Here is a 16,173-nt window from a genome sequence, read left to right on the forward strand (position 1 = left end):
CTAGGTCACTCAACAGTGCTGCTAAAATGCCACGTAAATACGACCATCACAGCTACAGGAAGAAGCATTCATAGTTTTGCTTCCTTGCTTTGTGTTTTAGGACACGATGACCGATACCTATAACTTTTACCTTCTGTTTGCCATACTAAAACATTCCCAAGCACTGATTTTTTCCCTGCGGCATGCCTAGTCTGTTGAGATTTTGTGTGCTTTAAAGGGTTATGTAGACTTGGAAAGGAAAATCTGCTCAGATATTTGATGGCCTCCCTCTAGTGGCTGTTATTGGGGAATAAAAATAGGGCTGTGATGAAGTGAACCCCAAGGTTAAGTATGTGCCTTAACCATGATACTAAAAAGAAAGGAAGTAAACTTGGGAAGAAGGCTTACGCCATATCAAACTGTGACACAGAATTACTGAGTTATTGGCAAAGCTCAGTTACTGCTCTGTCAATCCTGAAGACATTTATCTTGCTAATTCCTTCCCCTCTTTCCATCTCTCCCTCTGTGTCCTTACACATGATGATCTAAGGACACTGGTGGGCCAAAATCTGCATGTAGAGAAGTTTTTTTTATTTTTTTCCAGTTCTGTTAGTTGGGCAAGTAAGACAAATATGCAAGTCCCTGTTTTTCACACATGGAGAAGGGCTCCTGTGCCTGAAAGCCTGTCTGATTTTTCTAACCATACCCATTGATCTTGTAAAAGATGCTGTTTTCTCTTACAAACCTTGTCCCGACAAATATTTAAAGAACAGGTAAGATCTGGGAAGTGCAGCGTCTTTATTCCATTTCCAGTATTTTCTGTCAGTTCTCTGCAGTAACTATTAGTATCTTTGACAAAACAGTATCTGTATGCATAGCCAGCAGCTGTGTTCCTGCTTTTAAGATCTTGCTGACTGTGACTCATTACCTTTTTGCTTACCAAATGTGCACACTTGTCTTTTAGACACGAGAAGTGCCAGGAATGCATGACTCAGTTTATATTTTTATAGAAAAAGATAGCAATGACAATGTAGCAAGACAAAAGTTGGGGCTGGAAAACAGCCCATTAAAAAAGGCAAAAGTGCAAAGCACCTACAGCTGCATGAGGAGCTTTGCCCTGGTGTCTCTTTTTGGATCTCTTGCGCTTTGGCCTCCAGGTGTTAAGTGGAAGGTGAGGTTTACAAGCAGCGTAAGACAAGCCGACCCAAGTTGCATCTACAGAACATCCTAAAGAAACCCATCTCATGAGTTCATGCTTCTGGCACAGCAGAAATTAAGATTGCTGCTGCTATTCTCTTGACTGTTTTTATTGATGCTGTAGCCTGCGATTTTGCTAGCTAAAAATACCAGCTGGGTTCCACCTGAACCTCACTCTGGGACAAGGTTCTCTGCCGATGTCTCAGCTCCAGGCACTCCACAGTCAGGGGATATGTTTTAAGCTCAAACTTATTTGCAAACATAGAGGTGGAGTTAAAAAGCCACTTGAGGTCACCTGTTCCATATACACAAATGCCTCTGACATAATGGCCTGCCAAAAGAAAAAGGAAAAAAGCGGTCAGAATCAAAGATCCAAGTGATTCTTTTTGAGAAGTTTTATCTGCAAAGCCACTACAAATAATCTGCTGCACAACAAACATGCTGAAAAGCCTACTGCACATGCAATGGGAATAAGTATGAACAATGGGTTGAAACAAGCAAAGTTACTTCAGAATAAATAATGCGCAAAATAAGGAGAAAGCTTAGGAAAGGAAGTGTTATTACTTGAGACTCTTTCTCAGACAAGGCTGAAACACAGCAAAGTGGAATTTCCTCTGTCAGTGAAGAGAAACCAATACCTTTACTCATACTAGATTTTCCACTAACTAATTCTGGATGATATTGCTGTAATTTCACTGATTTCAATGTAGTTATGCCAAGGTGAAACTGCTGTAATTGAAGCTGACTGAAGTTCTCAAAATTTTTCTCCTCAACACAAACAACTACGCTGTGGATTAAAAATTCTTGAAATAAAATTTGTATCATTAGCATTTTGGTATTCCCTTTCTTGTCCCACTTGGACAAGTACGCAATGTATAAACCAGTGACTGAAAAATTAAGTGTGCCATACAGAAGATTATCTACTGCTAATGTCATGTCGTAAAGTAACGTGACATAGGAAAACTCAAAGCTCAGCCATCATCATCAGCCTGCAGTTCCTTAGGTTGATTGTCAGCTGTGGCTCTGGCAGGCATCGGTGCCCGGCTGAGAGCTGGGATTTGTCCGAGTTCACGCAGGACATCTGCCCTGCACACTGCTGCCGGCTCTAGCACATCTGCATCCCGGTGTGGGACATACACTTCCCACCCACCTGCAAGAAAATTCCCTCAAGGCCTTCAAGAAAATAGCTAACTCATGTGAGCCCTAAGCGCTGCCAAATATCCCCCTTTCCAACACTGATATAGCCTATAAAATTCCTGATGAAGAAGGAACTGTTCCAGCTTTCTCACTGTTCATGTGGCTACTATCATTCGCATATGGACTATGAAGGAGATGACCCCTTTTTAACATCTTCTCTCTCTGATGAAGTGCTGTCTAGAGACTGTCTCACATTATGATTAGAGGCTGTGTTTTTCACTATATGAACAGGAAGAAGAAATGGAGAAAAATGTACACAATTACCATGACAACCTCCATGGCTCTCTTCCATATCAATCCACTTCACTGCTTTCAGGTCACCTTCCCATGCTGCGTTGGGCATGGAGCCTGGGACACCTGCAATTAGATAACAGAAAATCAAATAATTAGTTCTTTTAACAGCTATGCATTCAGGTTTATGTTCACTCTCTGGGACCTTTCTCCACAGAACTGGGATGAAACACTCAGGAATATACATCAACAGATGCCTGGCTGCCAACTTTGTTGTCAGGTTTCTTTATTGAAAGCAGATTTCATGACATAAACAAGATGTCAGCCCAACAGACCTAAACATTTCACTTGAGAAATAAAATCCCTCTTTTGCAACAGCCTCAGTATGATACTGCATGCATGCACAATCACTCGTGTCACCTTCCCAGCTAGCGGTGCCCTCCAAGGGCTATTTGAACACTGGGCCACTGACACCTAGTACCTTCATGTGAATTTACTGATAAATAGTTTCCTTTTCTTTTTTTTTTTTTTTTTTTTTTTTTTTTTTTTTAAGAAAAGAGGCTAACATTACAAATTCAAGCATGATATAACTGGACAGAGTTGTTGAAATTCAATTATAGTCTATAATGTTATATAATGATAGATATAAGTCTAGGCAGATCACAGGGCCTATCTAGGAGATAAACTGGTAAAAGGAACTCTCCTCATCAGTAAATGATCAAGTCCTGCTATAACCTGGCAAACATCCATTTTAAATAATTAAGGGAGAGATGCTGGTGAAGTATTTCTTAAAATGCTCTTCAGAATACAGGAAAAAAAAAAGCAAAGGTATAAAATAATAAAAGCTTTCTATGAACTCATTCCTTTCAGCAATTTTTCTTTCTTATTGGCTCAATCAGTTGTTGGAGAACAAAACAGTGATACAGATTGTGTAACCGCCACCCGCCATACAAACCACTTTTCTAAGAAAAGCTGGAAAAGCCCCGATTTCTCACTGTAGCACAAACACTTGTATGTAACTTGCCTGCTCGGATGAAACTAACCGTCTTTTATTCTTTCCTGCCCAGAAAGCAATGACCGTAGTGCTGCCCCTGAGCTATCAAATGGCAGAACAGGCTACGTGTGGGGAGCCAACGTGCATGCCAGCAGGTACAAAAACGCAGACGTTACTTCTGCTTTCTCCTAACCAAGCTGAAAGCAAAGGAAAAGACTGACCGCCTCAAATGCAAGGAATTACAGCAGCGTTACTGCTGAGGAGCAGCTGGGACTCAAGCTTTTTAACAAATGCAGCAGAAGCACCAGCACTGACTGGTACCGGTGACCGGGGAGGGGAGGCTTTGTACCAACCCGGCTGCTCCCTGCGCACCCCGACGCAGCGGGAGGCTGGAGCCGAGGGGGTGACAAGACAAGCTGGGACATCGCTGCTCCGTGCTGCTCACCCACAGCTGAAGCGCAGCCCTAACCCCAGAGCCCCTCGTAGCGGAGAGCCCTGCTCGCTAGCAAACCTCTGTGATTTTTGTCAACCGCTGTTGTACACACAGCAGGTGGGGAGTCCGATAGTGATAACGGTGTTAAGTATTATTACTACTAATAAACACTAATAACCCCTGGTAATAGCCTAATCATAGCTGATGCAAAAGTTAAGCTGTTTAACAGCTAAACAAGTTCAAGTGGCTTTCTTCCAGATTTTTAATAGGGATATTTAAAGCCTGTTATTTCTACTTCCTCCTATTTTCCTTTTAAAGGAAACACTTGTATGAGTGCAGGAAGGGAACCATGCAGCTTTTTATGAAAACATTTTCATAATATTTGTATTATTATCTGTCATTTGTACTAACTCTGTATACTGAAAAGACAGCCATTTTGCTCAAATTACAATGAGATGAGAACAAAGCCTTTTAGAGCTTGTACAAAATGCACGATAGCACTGGTTTGGAGTTGTAGGACCTGTGCAAAGACAGGGAACATAAGCCCTTCAAATATGATTTTATCTAAAATAAAATTGACATTTTAATCTCCAGTTCTGACCTCTCTCTTTTTTTAAGTCTAATTAGCCCATCTTCCTGATTTTCATAACTTCATTTAAAATGTGTATTAATATAGGCTATTTATTTTGCTGGTTAACCACAATCCTAACTGCAGTGATTTGCCAGCAGCTCTGTAAAGCACAATTTCAGGTGGTGACTGCAGCACACATAAGAAGCCCTCAGTGCCAAAATGGTAGCTGCAAGAGTGTCATCATCCTAACCTTGGTGTTTTCTGAAAAATAAAGGTGAAAGCAAGGTGAGGTTTTGTTACTATTTCATTTTTTTCTGTTCCTTTCCAAGATGGCAACAAGTACAGTACCTCTACAGTTATCATAACCCAGCAACTGTTTTGCTTGTGAGCTTGAAGAGAAGCACAGTGAAGGACAAACAAGACTCTAAAGGCACTGTATAATGTCGGGGGGGGGGGGGGAAATTGGATGGCAGAAAAGTTAAACATCAGGATTTTTTTCTTTTGCTTGCTTTGCTCTGTGTTTTTAAGGATAGCTTGCTCCTGATAAATAAGGATGTTTGTTTGCAAATACCAAGTCATGACTTCTATATCAGATGCAAAAAGACCATATGATCCAACAGCAGAACCACCATAGCACTTTCCCATAAACAGAGATATGTGGCAGCTATAACCAGAACTTCATGACTTTATTTGTCCCCCTCTGTATATTAGGCTGTTATCAAATAAAATAACGTGCCAAGAAGTGTGGTTTTGTCCTGGGGAAAATTCAGAAAATGTTACTTTTCTGCAGAAAGCATTAAGCTAAAGATAACACTTTATAAAAGACAAAAAGAGGCAGTGATGGCAGGGGATAAACACTTTAAATGGCCTGGGACATGCATTACCATCCCAAATTAAAAACCTGTTCATAACAGATGGCAGTAAATGTGGTGTGCAGAAAGACTTGGAAAGTGCTGACACAGTGGGAAAGCAGAATGATGACTGACAAAACAGGAATGACCCCAGGACATCCACAAAAGCACTGGAAGGCACTGCCTTCAAGGAATACAAAGCTACTGACTTCACATTATTCGCCATCTCCCAAATTGAGTAAATTAGGCATTTTTATAAGTTAATTAAAGAGTGGGTAAAGTGTAGCTCAACACTGGGGAAAAAAAAAATGAATTTATCACATTTTCCTTTAAATATTTGTTTGCACAACTGATTTCAGATTCAGAAGCTGTTCTGGGGTCCTGTTCTTATAAATGCAGTTTGTCTGAAAAGTGGTGCCGATGGAGAAAGTTAATATAAACTTCAGCACGAGTTGCTCACTCTACTTTTGTCCAGCTCTTGTCTCCCATGCCATAGAGGTTAGCAGAGTTTTGTCCCAGAAAACAAGGAGGGGGGAAGAGCCACCTCGTGGGCAGCAGTACTGAGCACTGCTCTGGAAACGAATTTCCTGCCACCAGAACTGCACCGCTCAGGTGTGAAGACAGTCATAAGTGACTGGAAAGACAGGCCAGCCCTTCCAATGCCTTTAATTTCACATCTTCCCTTGGTGGCAGAGGTTTGGAGGCAGGAAAAACACTGCTTCAGAGCCTGGACCTCATCCACTGGATAAAGGCAACACAACCTCCTTCCCTGCTCAACCCTTCCTGTTTTCTTGCCTTTGTAATTCCAGTGAGTGTTGATCCGCATGCATTGGCTCCTAGAGGCAGCCCACTCCCTTTCCTTCTTCCATCACTACCGTATATTATGAAGACAAACATCCACAGCTTACACAAAATAAGCCACTGCGTTGGCATTTCTGTCATGTGCACACACACCAACACTGGGCTGGAAATCTCGCAGCACAGAAGGCTGCCTGATTTGCCTCGACCTTCCAAGTCCCGTACCTGTGATTCCAGGATCAAACCAACACATCGGTTAAAATCTAGCTGCCAACAGGCTAGTCTTCACCAGTCCCCTGAAGCAGCCCGTGCTTCCTCATCGGCATCTCTTGCTAGGGAAGCGGACAATTTCTTTACACTTCTCTGCCACCAACTGATCTGAGCTTTTCTCCTGCACTTTATAAGCTGGTGCCCAGGAGTCTGTACTTCAGAAATCTCCCTGAAGTGGTGTATATATCACATATTATTCTGCAAGACCTGGTTGAAATCAACAATAACTTTTTCTGGACTTTGGGGCCATGTACTTACGTTTGGGAAACACGCAGGGCTTGGGGTGGGCCACGTATAGGTGGGCAAATACATAGCCTCTCCCCTACAAGTGAAGGCGCGCAGCCCACCAGCGTGTGAGAGACACCTGGAAATTCACAAACCCCTTTGGTGGCTTTTGGAGAAGCAAGATCATACAAGATTGGGACTAGTGAGACAGTATGGCCTAAGAGGGTGGAAGCCAAGTGGATGCCAAGCTGCGTCCCTGGGTCTTCATGGGGCAGGGCAGCTGCTGCTAAGCAGGAAGGCATGTGGCATCCCTGAACCCATCACACTGCGAAGCCCACTGCCCCTGGGGACCTCCCTTACCCAGTCATGGGTGCTGTTCCTGCCAGAAAACAACTCAGCCCAGTGGATAAATCTCCAGGACATCAAACTCAAGGAGGCTCAGTATGCCTTCCTCACTTGCCACTAGTGCCGCCAACGTGGGCTGTTGGATATTTCTGCCTCGAGATTTCTCCACGTGAAACAATGGGAGCGGCGACAACCCACTGGTGAGCACCACCAAGACCCACAGCTGGAAACACCTCCGTGGACAGGCGAGCCGTGGCGGCCACCACAAAGAGCTGGCACCACGCGACGGCCAAGTGGTGGCAGGTGCCAGGATGGGGACCCCCGTGCCCTCCCCGGACCTGATGTCCTACCCGGGATCCTGTTGAGCGTCACCCAGAAGTGCTCGTCGGGGCTGTAGGTGTCCTCGGACCAGGCCAGCAGGTCGACGGCGCGCCGGTCCCGCAGCACGAACTCCACGAAGGGCCGGGTGACGGCCACGTACGCGGAGCCGAAGTAGAGGGTGATGTTGTGCGGCGGGGGCGCCTTGCGCACGAACGTCCAGAGCATGAAAGAAAAGAAAGAGTACGATTGCTCCCTGTGCACGTATTTGGTGCGGGCGACGACGTGGGGGGGCGGCAGCACCCCGGGGGTGACGTTCTTCCCCCCGAGGCCCTTCAGCAGCCGGACGATCTCCCGGTTGGTCTTCAAGGGGAAGTCCTGGCCGCAGGTGTTGAGCAGGTAACGCCAGGGCACGGCCGAGGCCAGCAGGTCTGCCATGCAGCGGAGGTCGGCCCGCAGGCGGGACACGCCGCCGTAGACCACCCGCTCCGCCCGGGAGGCGAGGAAGGCGTTGGGGAAGCAGCCCACCAGGCGCCGGACCGCCTGCTGGAAGGGGGCCGGCGCCTTGGCGTCCACGTGGACGCAGTAGACGTTTTGGGGCATGTAGACCGCGCGGAAGAGCCGCTCGAAGGTCTCGAACTCCTTGTGCAGGGTCATGACGTAGGCGATGGGGAAGGCGGCCTCCTCGGCCGAGAGGGCGCGGGTGATGTAGCGGTTCTGCGTGATGTACTCCGTGCAGCTGGATTCTCTGGACGATGTTTTTAAAGCGTTTTCCTTCAGGAAGGGCGCCTTATCTTCAACTAGTGCTTTACAGGCTTCTGCTAACGTTGAGCTCACCGAGAAGTTCAGCCTCCTAAGAGGTATTTGTGCACGCAAATTGACGGCATAGAAAACAAACAGAAGTGAAACGCTGAGAATCAGGACAGCAAAGAAGCAATATCTGAGCGTATTCATTGCTGCTCAGAGAAAGAGTCTCACTTGAAATATTGCAAAGAAGTCAGATCAGACACCACAAGCGGCTTGTTTTGCTGGCTGCACTTGCTTCCTGCTGGGGAACACACACGTCCGTCTGATGCATAGTACGCAGCTGCAGTCCTTACTTCCAGTATTAATATTTTCATAGTCATTATTGATGTAGAAGAAGCATAAGTAGCGAACAACTTGTAGGTGGAAGCTGCTGCACAGCACCCTAAAGATTAAACAGACATATTGCAAAATTACTGGCTTGGCAATGAACAGCCGGCACTACATATTTCACAATGTCCCTGAATTCAATTTTTGGGTGTGTTCTTAACTGCTTCCTCCCCCCTCACCCTGCATGTATCATATAGCTGTAAAAGTTCCTGTGTATACACTCCGTGACAGAAAAATCTCATATTTACCTCTTGTATTATTCTATTTTTTGACTTACAGGAACTTTTTTTGAACCACCCAAGTGTATCATTCATCACTGCTTCAGAATTATGAAAGGCTTGTTCAGCACACCGTGCTACCATGTAAGGCCACCGACACTCACGTATAAGAAGCAGGAGAATCTTTTTTGCCTCTGTGTAGAGTTATATCAGAGCCATCAGGGTTTTGCAGCAATGTTTTCTTCATTTCTAAATCTGAAATCTGCCAAATAGTTTCTGCTAAGTGTCATGGATGAGTTGTGATGAGCTCCGGGCTTACATCCATCACAAGGAACTGGGTTAGTGAAACCTGCTATTTAAACTACTTAAGCTAACCTTAGGCTTTCTGATGAGACATTCTTGTTTCTAAGAGCCGTGCATGCATTTAGTATAACAACATGCTTATGCAATGAGAGCTTGTGGCATGGCTCTGACTAAAGTGAAATACTTGGTAACTCTCTCTCTTTCAACTGGGACTCTGTTCATGTGGATCTCCTGCCATGAGACAGCACATTTGGGGCATACAAATTTTTTCCAACATCATGTCCTTTCGCTCCAATGCAAATTAATGCTGAGGCAATATCAGATAATCTGAGATTATGCCAATAAATGTTTTGACTGGGCAGTCCAGCATGCTACAGAGGCAGAAATACCATCACCTACCTTCCAACTCATGCAGACAAGTCACCTCAGGCGCTGGCAGGTCCCTCCCAGAAGCTGCGCTTTCCTCCCGTCCTGGCCCCAAATAGTCTCCGGGATTCTCTGTTCAAACAGATTGAAGGCTGCAGGCAGTGGCTTCAGCCCATCATAGAATCATTTAAGTTGGAAAAGACCTTCAAGATCATCAAGTCGAACCATCAACCATGCCCACTAAACCATGTTATGGAGTACCCCATCTATGTGCTTTTCGAATACCTCCAGGGATGGTGACTCAACCACTTCCCTGGGCAGCCTGTTCCAATGCCTGACAACCCTTTCAGTAAAGAAATTTTTCCTAATATCCAACCTAAACCTCCCCTGGCACAACTTGAGGCCATTTCCTCTCATCCTGTCTCCAGCCACCTGACAGAAGAGACCAGCACCCACCTCACTACAACCCCCTTTCAGGTAGTTGTAGAGAGTGATCAGGTCTCCCCTCAGACTCTTCTTCTCCAGACTAAACAACCCCAGCTCCCTCAGCCGTTCCTCATAAGACTTGTTCTCTAGACCCTTCACCAGTCTCGTTGCTCTTGTTTGGACACGCTCCAGCACCTCAACATCTGTCTTGTAGTGAGGAGCCCAAAACTGAACACAGGACTCAAGGTGCAGCCTCACCAGTGCCCAATACAGGGGTACAATCACCTCCCTGCTCCTGCTGGCCACACTATTTCTGACACAGGCCAGGATGCCGTTGGCCTTCTTGGCCACCTGGGCACACTGCTGGCTCAGGTACAGTCACAAGCTGTAATGAGGAGAGGAGCACTGGAGAAGCTTTGTAAGGTCTTGTGGCCAGAATGTCCCCCAAGAGGGGCACCGGTGCAGGACAGAGCTGGCAGTCAAGCTTCCCCAGTGATGGCAAGCAGCAGAGCCGCTCCTCCCTAGGGAGTGAGCAGGGAGAGGTAGGGATAGCTGTGGTCATGGTGGAGATCCAGTGCAGCCTTCTTCACGGACACCAGCGCCTTCAGAAGGAGGATGGCTCCAATGGAGCTGAGGGGCTGGAAAGGAGGTGTGCAAAGTCCCAGGGAGTAACGGAGACTCGCCTGACACCGCTGAGAAGTCATCTGAAAACGCTGCCACAGCCTAACAGTACAGCTTGTTAAAAGAGGATTCAGAGAGATGAGCTGAGACCCCCTACCCGAGTCTAGCAAGGAAACGCACAGCAAACACAGCCACGAGGAGAAAACATGTCCCAGCTCGGTTACCGGTGAATGCTGTCCTAGGGAGCACAGACCTGCCCGGAGTGCTTCAAACCACTGCTCCTTCCTAATTTGATTGTTACAGTGAATTATATGCAGGAGCGAACAACACTCACCCACCTGACGCCTCAATAACGCAAACTGCCGTGACCAGAGGTGACCATAAGGCCAGCAGCCTCCTGCTCTCCTCTGGGTGCTCCATAGACCATTGAGCTCAACATCTTCTGCACACTGGGCCAGCTGGCTGCAAGACCATCTCCTTCTCCTGCACCATGGTCTTAACACGAGACCTCCATCCAGCTAGAGTTAGGAAAATGTGGAAGGAGGAAAACCAGGGGTAGGTGCCAGCATTCCTGCAGGAGCCAGGATTTCCTTGGGGGAGTCTCAGCTGGGGGCAGAGAGCACAGATAGCTTTTCTGAAGTACCAAAGGCTGAGATCCCCCAAGGCATTTAGATGCCTTTGAAACTCCTAAGATGCTTTTGAAACTGTTTTAGGTACTGTGTAACCTGCTACACAGCTAAGAAAACTTATATGTATATATATAGAGAGAGAGTTCTTAAAAGCTACATGCATCTCTAAGGAGACTGTTTTCTCTTATGTGTTGAAGTTTGCATTACTAGCATGGTCTGTAGCAGACAAGTAAGCTACATGCAGAAAACAAGAGATAGGCCTGCTCATCATAGGAGTGAAATGCAAAATTTAACTTTTCCTCGGTGTGTTTCATTGTTTTTTCTTTCTTGCACAGACATTGCTGTAACATTCTTGCAGCAATCCAGACTAACCACGATCGTTTGGTACTACTAGCCTTCAGGGAAAGAAGGTTGCATGCCTGGTGCTACTTCTTAATCCTGGTGCCTCAGTTCTCTGGCACAGTTAGTATTTAAAAACCTGAGAACATACATGCAAAGGATTGCAAGCTCTCAAAACCTTTGGGGTTTTGTGTTTTGGTTTTTTTTTACTAGTTCCACCTTGTGCTGATCTTTGTGAAATGAGATCCATGCCTTGGATTAAAGGCAGGAATCTCAAAAAAAAAAAAAGGAAAAGAAAAAAAAATAGAGCAGTGAAACAAAGAAATAGAGTGTACAAGTCACATAAGCCACCTCAACGGAAAAACTTTTTCTCAGGTATTGGTGAGTTGTCAATTTTACAGACTCATCTGAAGTTCAGAGGCAAGGAACAGCCAAATCTAGATATAAATCTGAACCATATTACAGCAAATGTCAGTGAAAAAGCAGCCAAGTGGCAGGAGACCTCATGATGCCCTTGGCTTCTCCTGTTGTAGATTGTATCGGACCTCAGCATATTTTGTGTGCAAAACCCAGGAGTTACTGGACAAAAAGATAACAGAAGACCAAATTTACAATGCTATTTGACAGAGCCTGTGTAAAAGTGGTCTGTGCTGGTAGAATTAAAACTTGCCGACTGATACTTGCAGTGCCACTCCTTGCTATTGTTCCCTGGACCTGCATTGTAGCAATTCTCATTTTAGCATAAAAGGAGCTTTTGGTGTGGCTCCTGTAGTGGAAACACACTCCCCAGTAGGATTAGTGATTGAAATGTCTTCCCTATTGATGAATGGGAACAGGTCTTTCCAGTCAACAAGAATATTATCTTAGGAATGTAGTTAGTACTCAGTAAACTGCTCCTGGCCTTAATAAATATAGGTAATTGATTTCAGCTAATTTGTTAGCTAATTAAAAAGCAAGATGCACATCAGTTTTGAGTTCCTTTTTGGCCTCGCTCAGTAGTGACAAATGTCATGCATTTCATGTCCATTTGGAGTCACTTGGCATTTCTGTTAGGACAAAACCATCTGTATCATGACATTCCTTTTCGTGACCTTCGCATGCAAAGCTGTTGGTTTGAATTGGCACTGTCATTAAAATCACAGCGAGGCTGTTGCAAGCAAACAATTTCTCCTAAGTATGGTTTTTCTGGTTAGGAAGCACAGGTAGCAACAGTCCACTGTTTTGTGCCCAAATAAAGGATGTCCTCATCCCCCACAACTTCTCACGCCAAGATGAAACTTCTTTGGTCTTGCACTGCTCTGGGGTGTTGCGCAATGTGCACAGTCTCCCCAAAACTCTCCTCTTAGAACAATCCTGCCTGGCAGCAATCTTCTCTAACACATGCCTTATGTGCCCTGCCTGAGCTGGAAGGTCGTAAGGGACAGGTGTCAGACATTTGTCTTAAACATTTCTTAGTACTGAGGAAACCACGAGACTGTATAAACATTTCCTGGCATGAAGGAAACCACGAGGGCAGAGCAGAGCCCTGCAGTCTACCTGTACCCCAACAACGATACCCAGAGCCTGGCACAATCCATCACAATCTCGACGGCGCAGGCGCAACAAAGGTTCGGCGGGTAGTCGCGGGGACACGCGCGTTGGACTGGAGACACCACACGATCGTCACGTCGGTCTCCATTGCCTTGACTACTCAAGTTAGAACTGGGCGGAGATTTTGGGGACTCGGACTGCATAAAAGGACACCATCATCGAGAACAGAACTGGGGAGACCTCCATCACCAGGTCGACACGCAGGGGGACACCACCACCACCCAGCCGAGAAGACCAGGACTCTGGCAATCAACAGGAATGTCACTGGGTCCTAGGGGGGTGATACCTTTTCTCTCTCTCTCACACACAAAAGTTTCACGTTGAATCATTTTGGTAAAATCAGGTAAACTTCTCCCCTCCCCTTTCCCTTTGATTTTGTGACTCGCTTGGCAGAGAGCTATTTCTTGAGTTATTGCATGATTGTTTCAGTTTTATTTATGTTTGTGCTCAATAAACAATTTGATTGGTTGTTTAGCGTCGTTTCACCTTAATCTACTCTGAAGGGATTTCGAGCTTTCCACAACCTCCCGTACTACCCAGGGTAGCGTGCTGGTCAGGTCGTGAAAGGGGTATACGTGCACTGTGTAACACAGGGAAGGAGAAAGCAGAGTCTAAGCGCAGGAGCAGTTAAAGATTATTCCTATCTCTTCAGCTCTGCCTTCCCTTTTTTCCTGCTCAGAGCAGTCACTGGCATTCCTGCGCTTCCCAGCCAGGCATAATCTGAGAAAAGAGAAGAAAATACAAACCTACCTGAAACGGGAGCTCCCAGGCAGACACACTGACACCGGACAGTCACAATGCAGCAGCACTGGCAGCAAATGGGAGGAGAGATGAAATGACACATCAAGGCAAACGCTAGCTCAGCTCACATGGTCCAGTAAAATCATTGCGTAATCTAATCGTACGCAGCCAGTGAGCACATCTGTCTGCACAAACAGCAGGGGCCAGACAATATACCATCACATCCACTTGTGTGTTGTGGTGCTCTCAAGCTCCAGATGCAGAGCCTCTTACCCTGCAGGAACTTCACTGCTTGTCTGAATTTGCAGTAAACTTTTAGATAGAAAAGATTCAGGAATAGGTAAGCTGCCTAGTCTCTAGCAGAGCATATTTTGCAAGTCAGACTTGCTGCTGGGCCAAAGCAGAGCACTTCTACTGCTCCCTTCTCCAATTAATTTCCAACAGGGACACGTACTCACCTCTGTGCAAACTACTTCTCATCAGCTGCTCAGGAGCAACAGCACGGCATTCTCTTCCCTGCTCCTTTATCCTCCTGCACAGAGAAAGCAAGACGTAATTAAACATGTCCTAATAGGGGACAGGCAGGCTGTGGTGGCGAAGCTGTTTTTCTTCTGTTAAATATGACTGGATTTTATAGGTGACACTGGTGTAGTCGAGGCATGGAGAGAGACCTGTTTTCTTACTGCAGATTAATGTATGCATTAGTGTACAGTAAAGTACAAATGTACACGTGCAGCTATTATTTGCGCAGGAGGAGGGTCCAAAGGTAGCTTACACTGGGTTCTGCAAACATGGGGGCACTTGCTAACTGTATGAACGTGAACCCAAGGTGTTCCCCAGAAGCGCTGCAGCTGGTGTCAGACCCTTCGGGGAGTGCCAGGGCAGGGCAGGGTGCCCGCAGCCTGGTCTCTGCAGGGCCAAGGGCCCGTTCCCAGCTGCAGGCGCCTTAGCAGCCGGAGGAGTAAAGCAACTCCAGCTGCAGGTTGGGAGTGACCTGCTCTGCCAAGCAAGGCTGACCACAGCCTTGCCGGCTGCTACTGGGTGTCTGGCTATGCCAGAGAGAGAGCAGCTACACGCATCGCTCCTTTTACTTGTGATGGCTCCACTAAACGTTTAACATTACGGTGCTCTTTATTCTGGCAGTATAATTTGTTGCCAGGTATGAAATGAGCAGAGAGTCCATAGGGATCTAGAAAACATCACCTGTCAGGAATGACAGAAAAATATATGGTTATTTTGCCATTTAAAATAAAGGAAGACAGAAAGTTTTCAAATATGTAAAAAAGCAAAACCAGAAGCAAATCCTGATGCAAATAGAAAGGGAGTAGCTGATTCTCCACTTTCTCTGTGCATAGGACAAGAACTAATCATCTTAGATAGCATCAGGAGAGGTGAAGATCAGACGTTAGGGAAGCTTTGTAGTGATAAACAGTTAAATGTGGATTAGATTGTCTGGAGAGGCTGGAATTTTCCCCACTGATGGTTTTCAGGAGCAGGTTAAGCATAGCATTTTGAGCAGTTTTGCAGGTCATACTGGTCCAGACCTGGTAATTTTCTAGGTCTTTTCCAGCTCACTTGCCTATGATTGTCTGTATTACAGTATCTCTTAGTTCGGCTGTAGCTGGGCTGGGGATCCTGTTACATCTAGGAACTGTTAACAAAGGATTTTGTCATCACTTAGAAAGATGCTTGTCATCTCTGTTAGTTACCATCAGCATTGCAATTTTGGTAAGCTCAGGATAGTCCGGGACCACTCTAGAAGGAAAAGCATTTGTATGATACTTTTGTGATTCATCCTAAGCATAAAGGAAAATCATTTAATAAATGATAAATCTGTAACTGGTTACCTATTGACAGGTATTACACCTCTCACATCTTTTCTCATCAGAACACGAATTAGTTTCCTTTCAGTGAATTATCAGGATCCTATTTCAGAGGGCTGTGGAAGGTATCTGTTTTTCTTAAAGTCTTCCTGGCTGGGACAGATTTTTATTGGGTTTAGGCAGAACCAAGCCAGGACTTGCCTTGAAAAAGTCCCTTTCCCAGCCCCCCAGGCTGTGAGCAGCAGTGAGGTGCCACCTGGTTTATAGGGCTCCAGAGCCTCCCAAAGGGCTTTAGGATCAAAAGTGTCCCCATCATGCTGCACTCCCTGCCTGCTCAGGAGATAAGGTTAGACATCCATGACCATTAGAGCCTTCCAGCTTCGTCGTGAGTAACAACAAGCCACTGGCAGAAGTAACTTGTGACGAGTGACAAATGCTGGCTGCTGGCCTAGGGAAGAAGTTGGCCAGTGCTGCACAGCTGCAGTTTTCTTCCCACCAGCAGAAATGCTGCCTTTAGTAGCCCAAAGTACCATGTTTTTCTTAAGGTTTTGCCTAAGACTTTCAACTTCTGTTG

General features: G+C 45.8%; 1 protein-coding gene across 2 annotated transcripts; it reads right to left on the minus strand.

Moving 5' to 3' along the window:
* Positions 1-374: 374 nt before the first annotated feature.
* Positions 375-13,858, minus strand: GCNT2 (glucosaminyl (N-acetyl) transferase 2 (I blood group)). Of its 2 annotated transcripts, none has more exons than XM_075052046.1 (5): positions 13,786-13,858; positions 9,464-9,595; positions 7,442-8,598; positions 2,638-2,730; positions 375-1,507 (listed from the first exon to the last, which is right to left on the minus strand). In XM_075052046.1, the coding sequence occupies exons 3-5, from the start codon at positions 8,361-8,363 to the stop codon at positions 1,317-1,319; spliced, it is 1,206 nt and encodes a 401-aa protein (XP_074908147.1). In that variant the 5' UTR covers positions 8,364-8,598; positions 9,464-9,595; positions 13,786-13,858; the 3' UTR covers positions 375-1,316. The 2 variants fall into 2 exon arrangements, with proteins under 2 accessions (XP_074908147.1, XP_074908146.1); XM_075052045.1 differs by having other exon boundaries at positions 9,464-9,562; positions 13,786-13,838.
* Positions 13,859-16,173: the final 2,315 nt, after the last annotated feature.

Source organism: Buteo buteo, chromosome 20 (assembly GCF_964188355.1).
Source record: "Buteo buteo chromosome 20, bButBut1.hap1.1, whole genome shotgun sequence".
In the NCBI taxonomy this organism is placed as follows: Eukaryota; Metazoa; Chordata; class Aves; order Accipitriformes; family Accipitridae; genus Buteo; species Buteo buteo.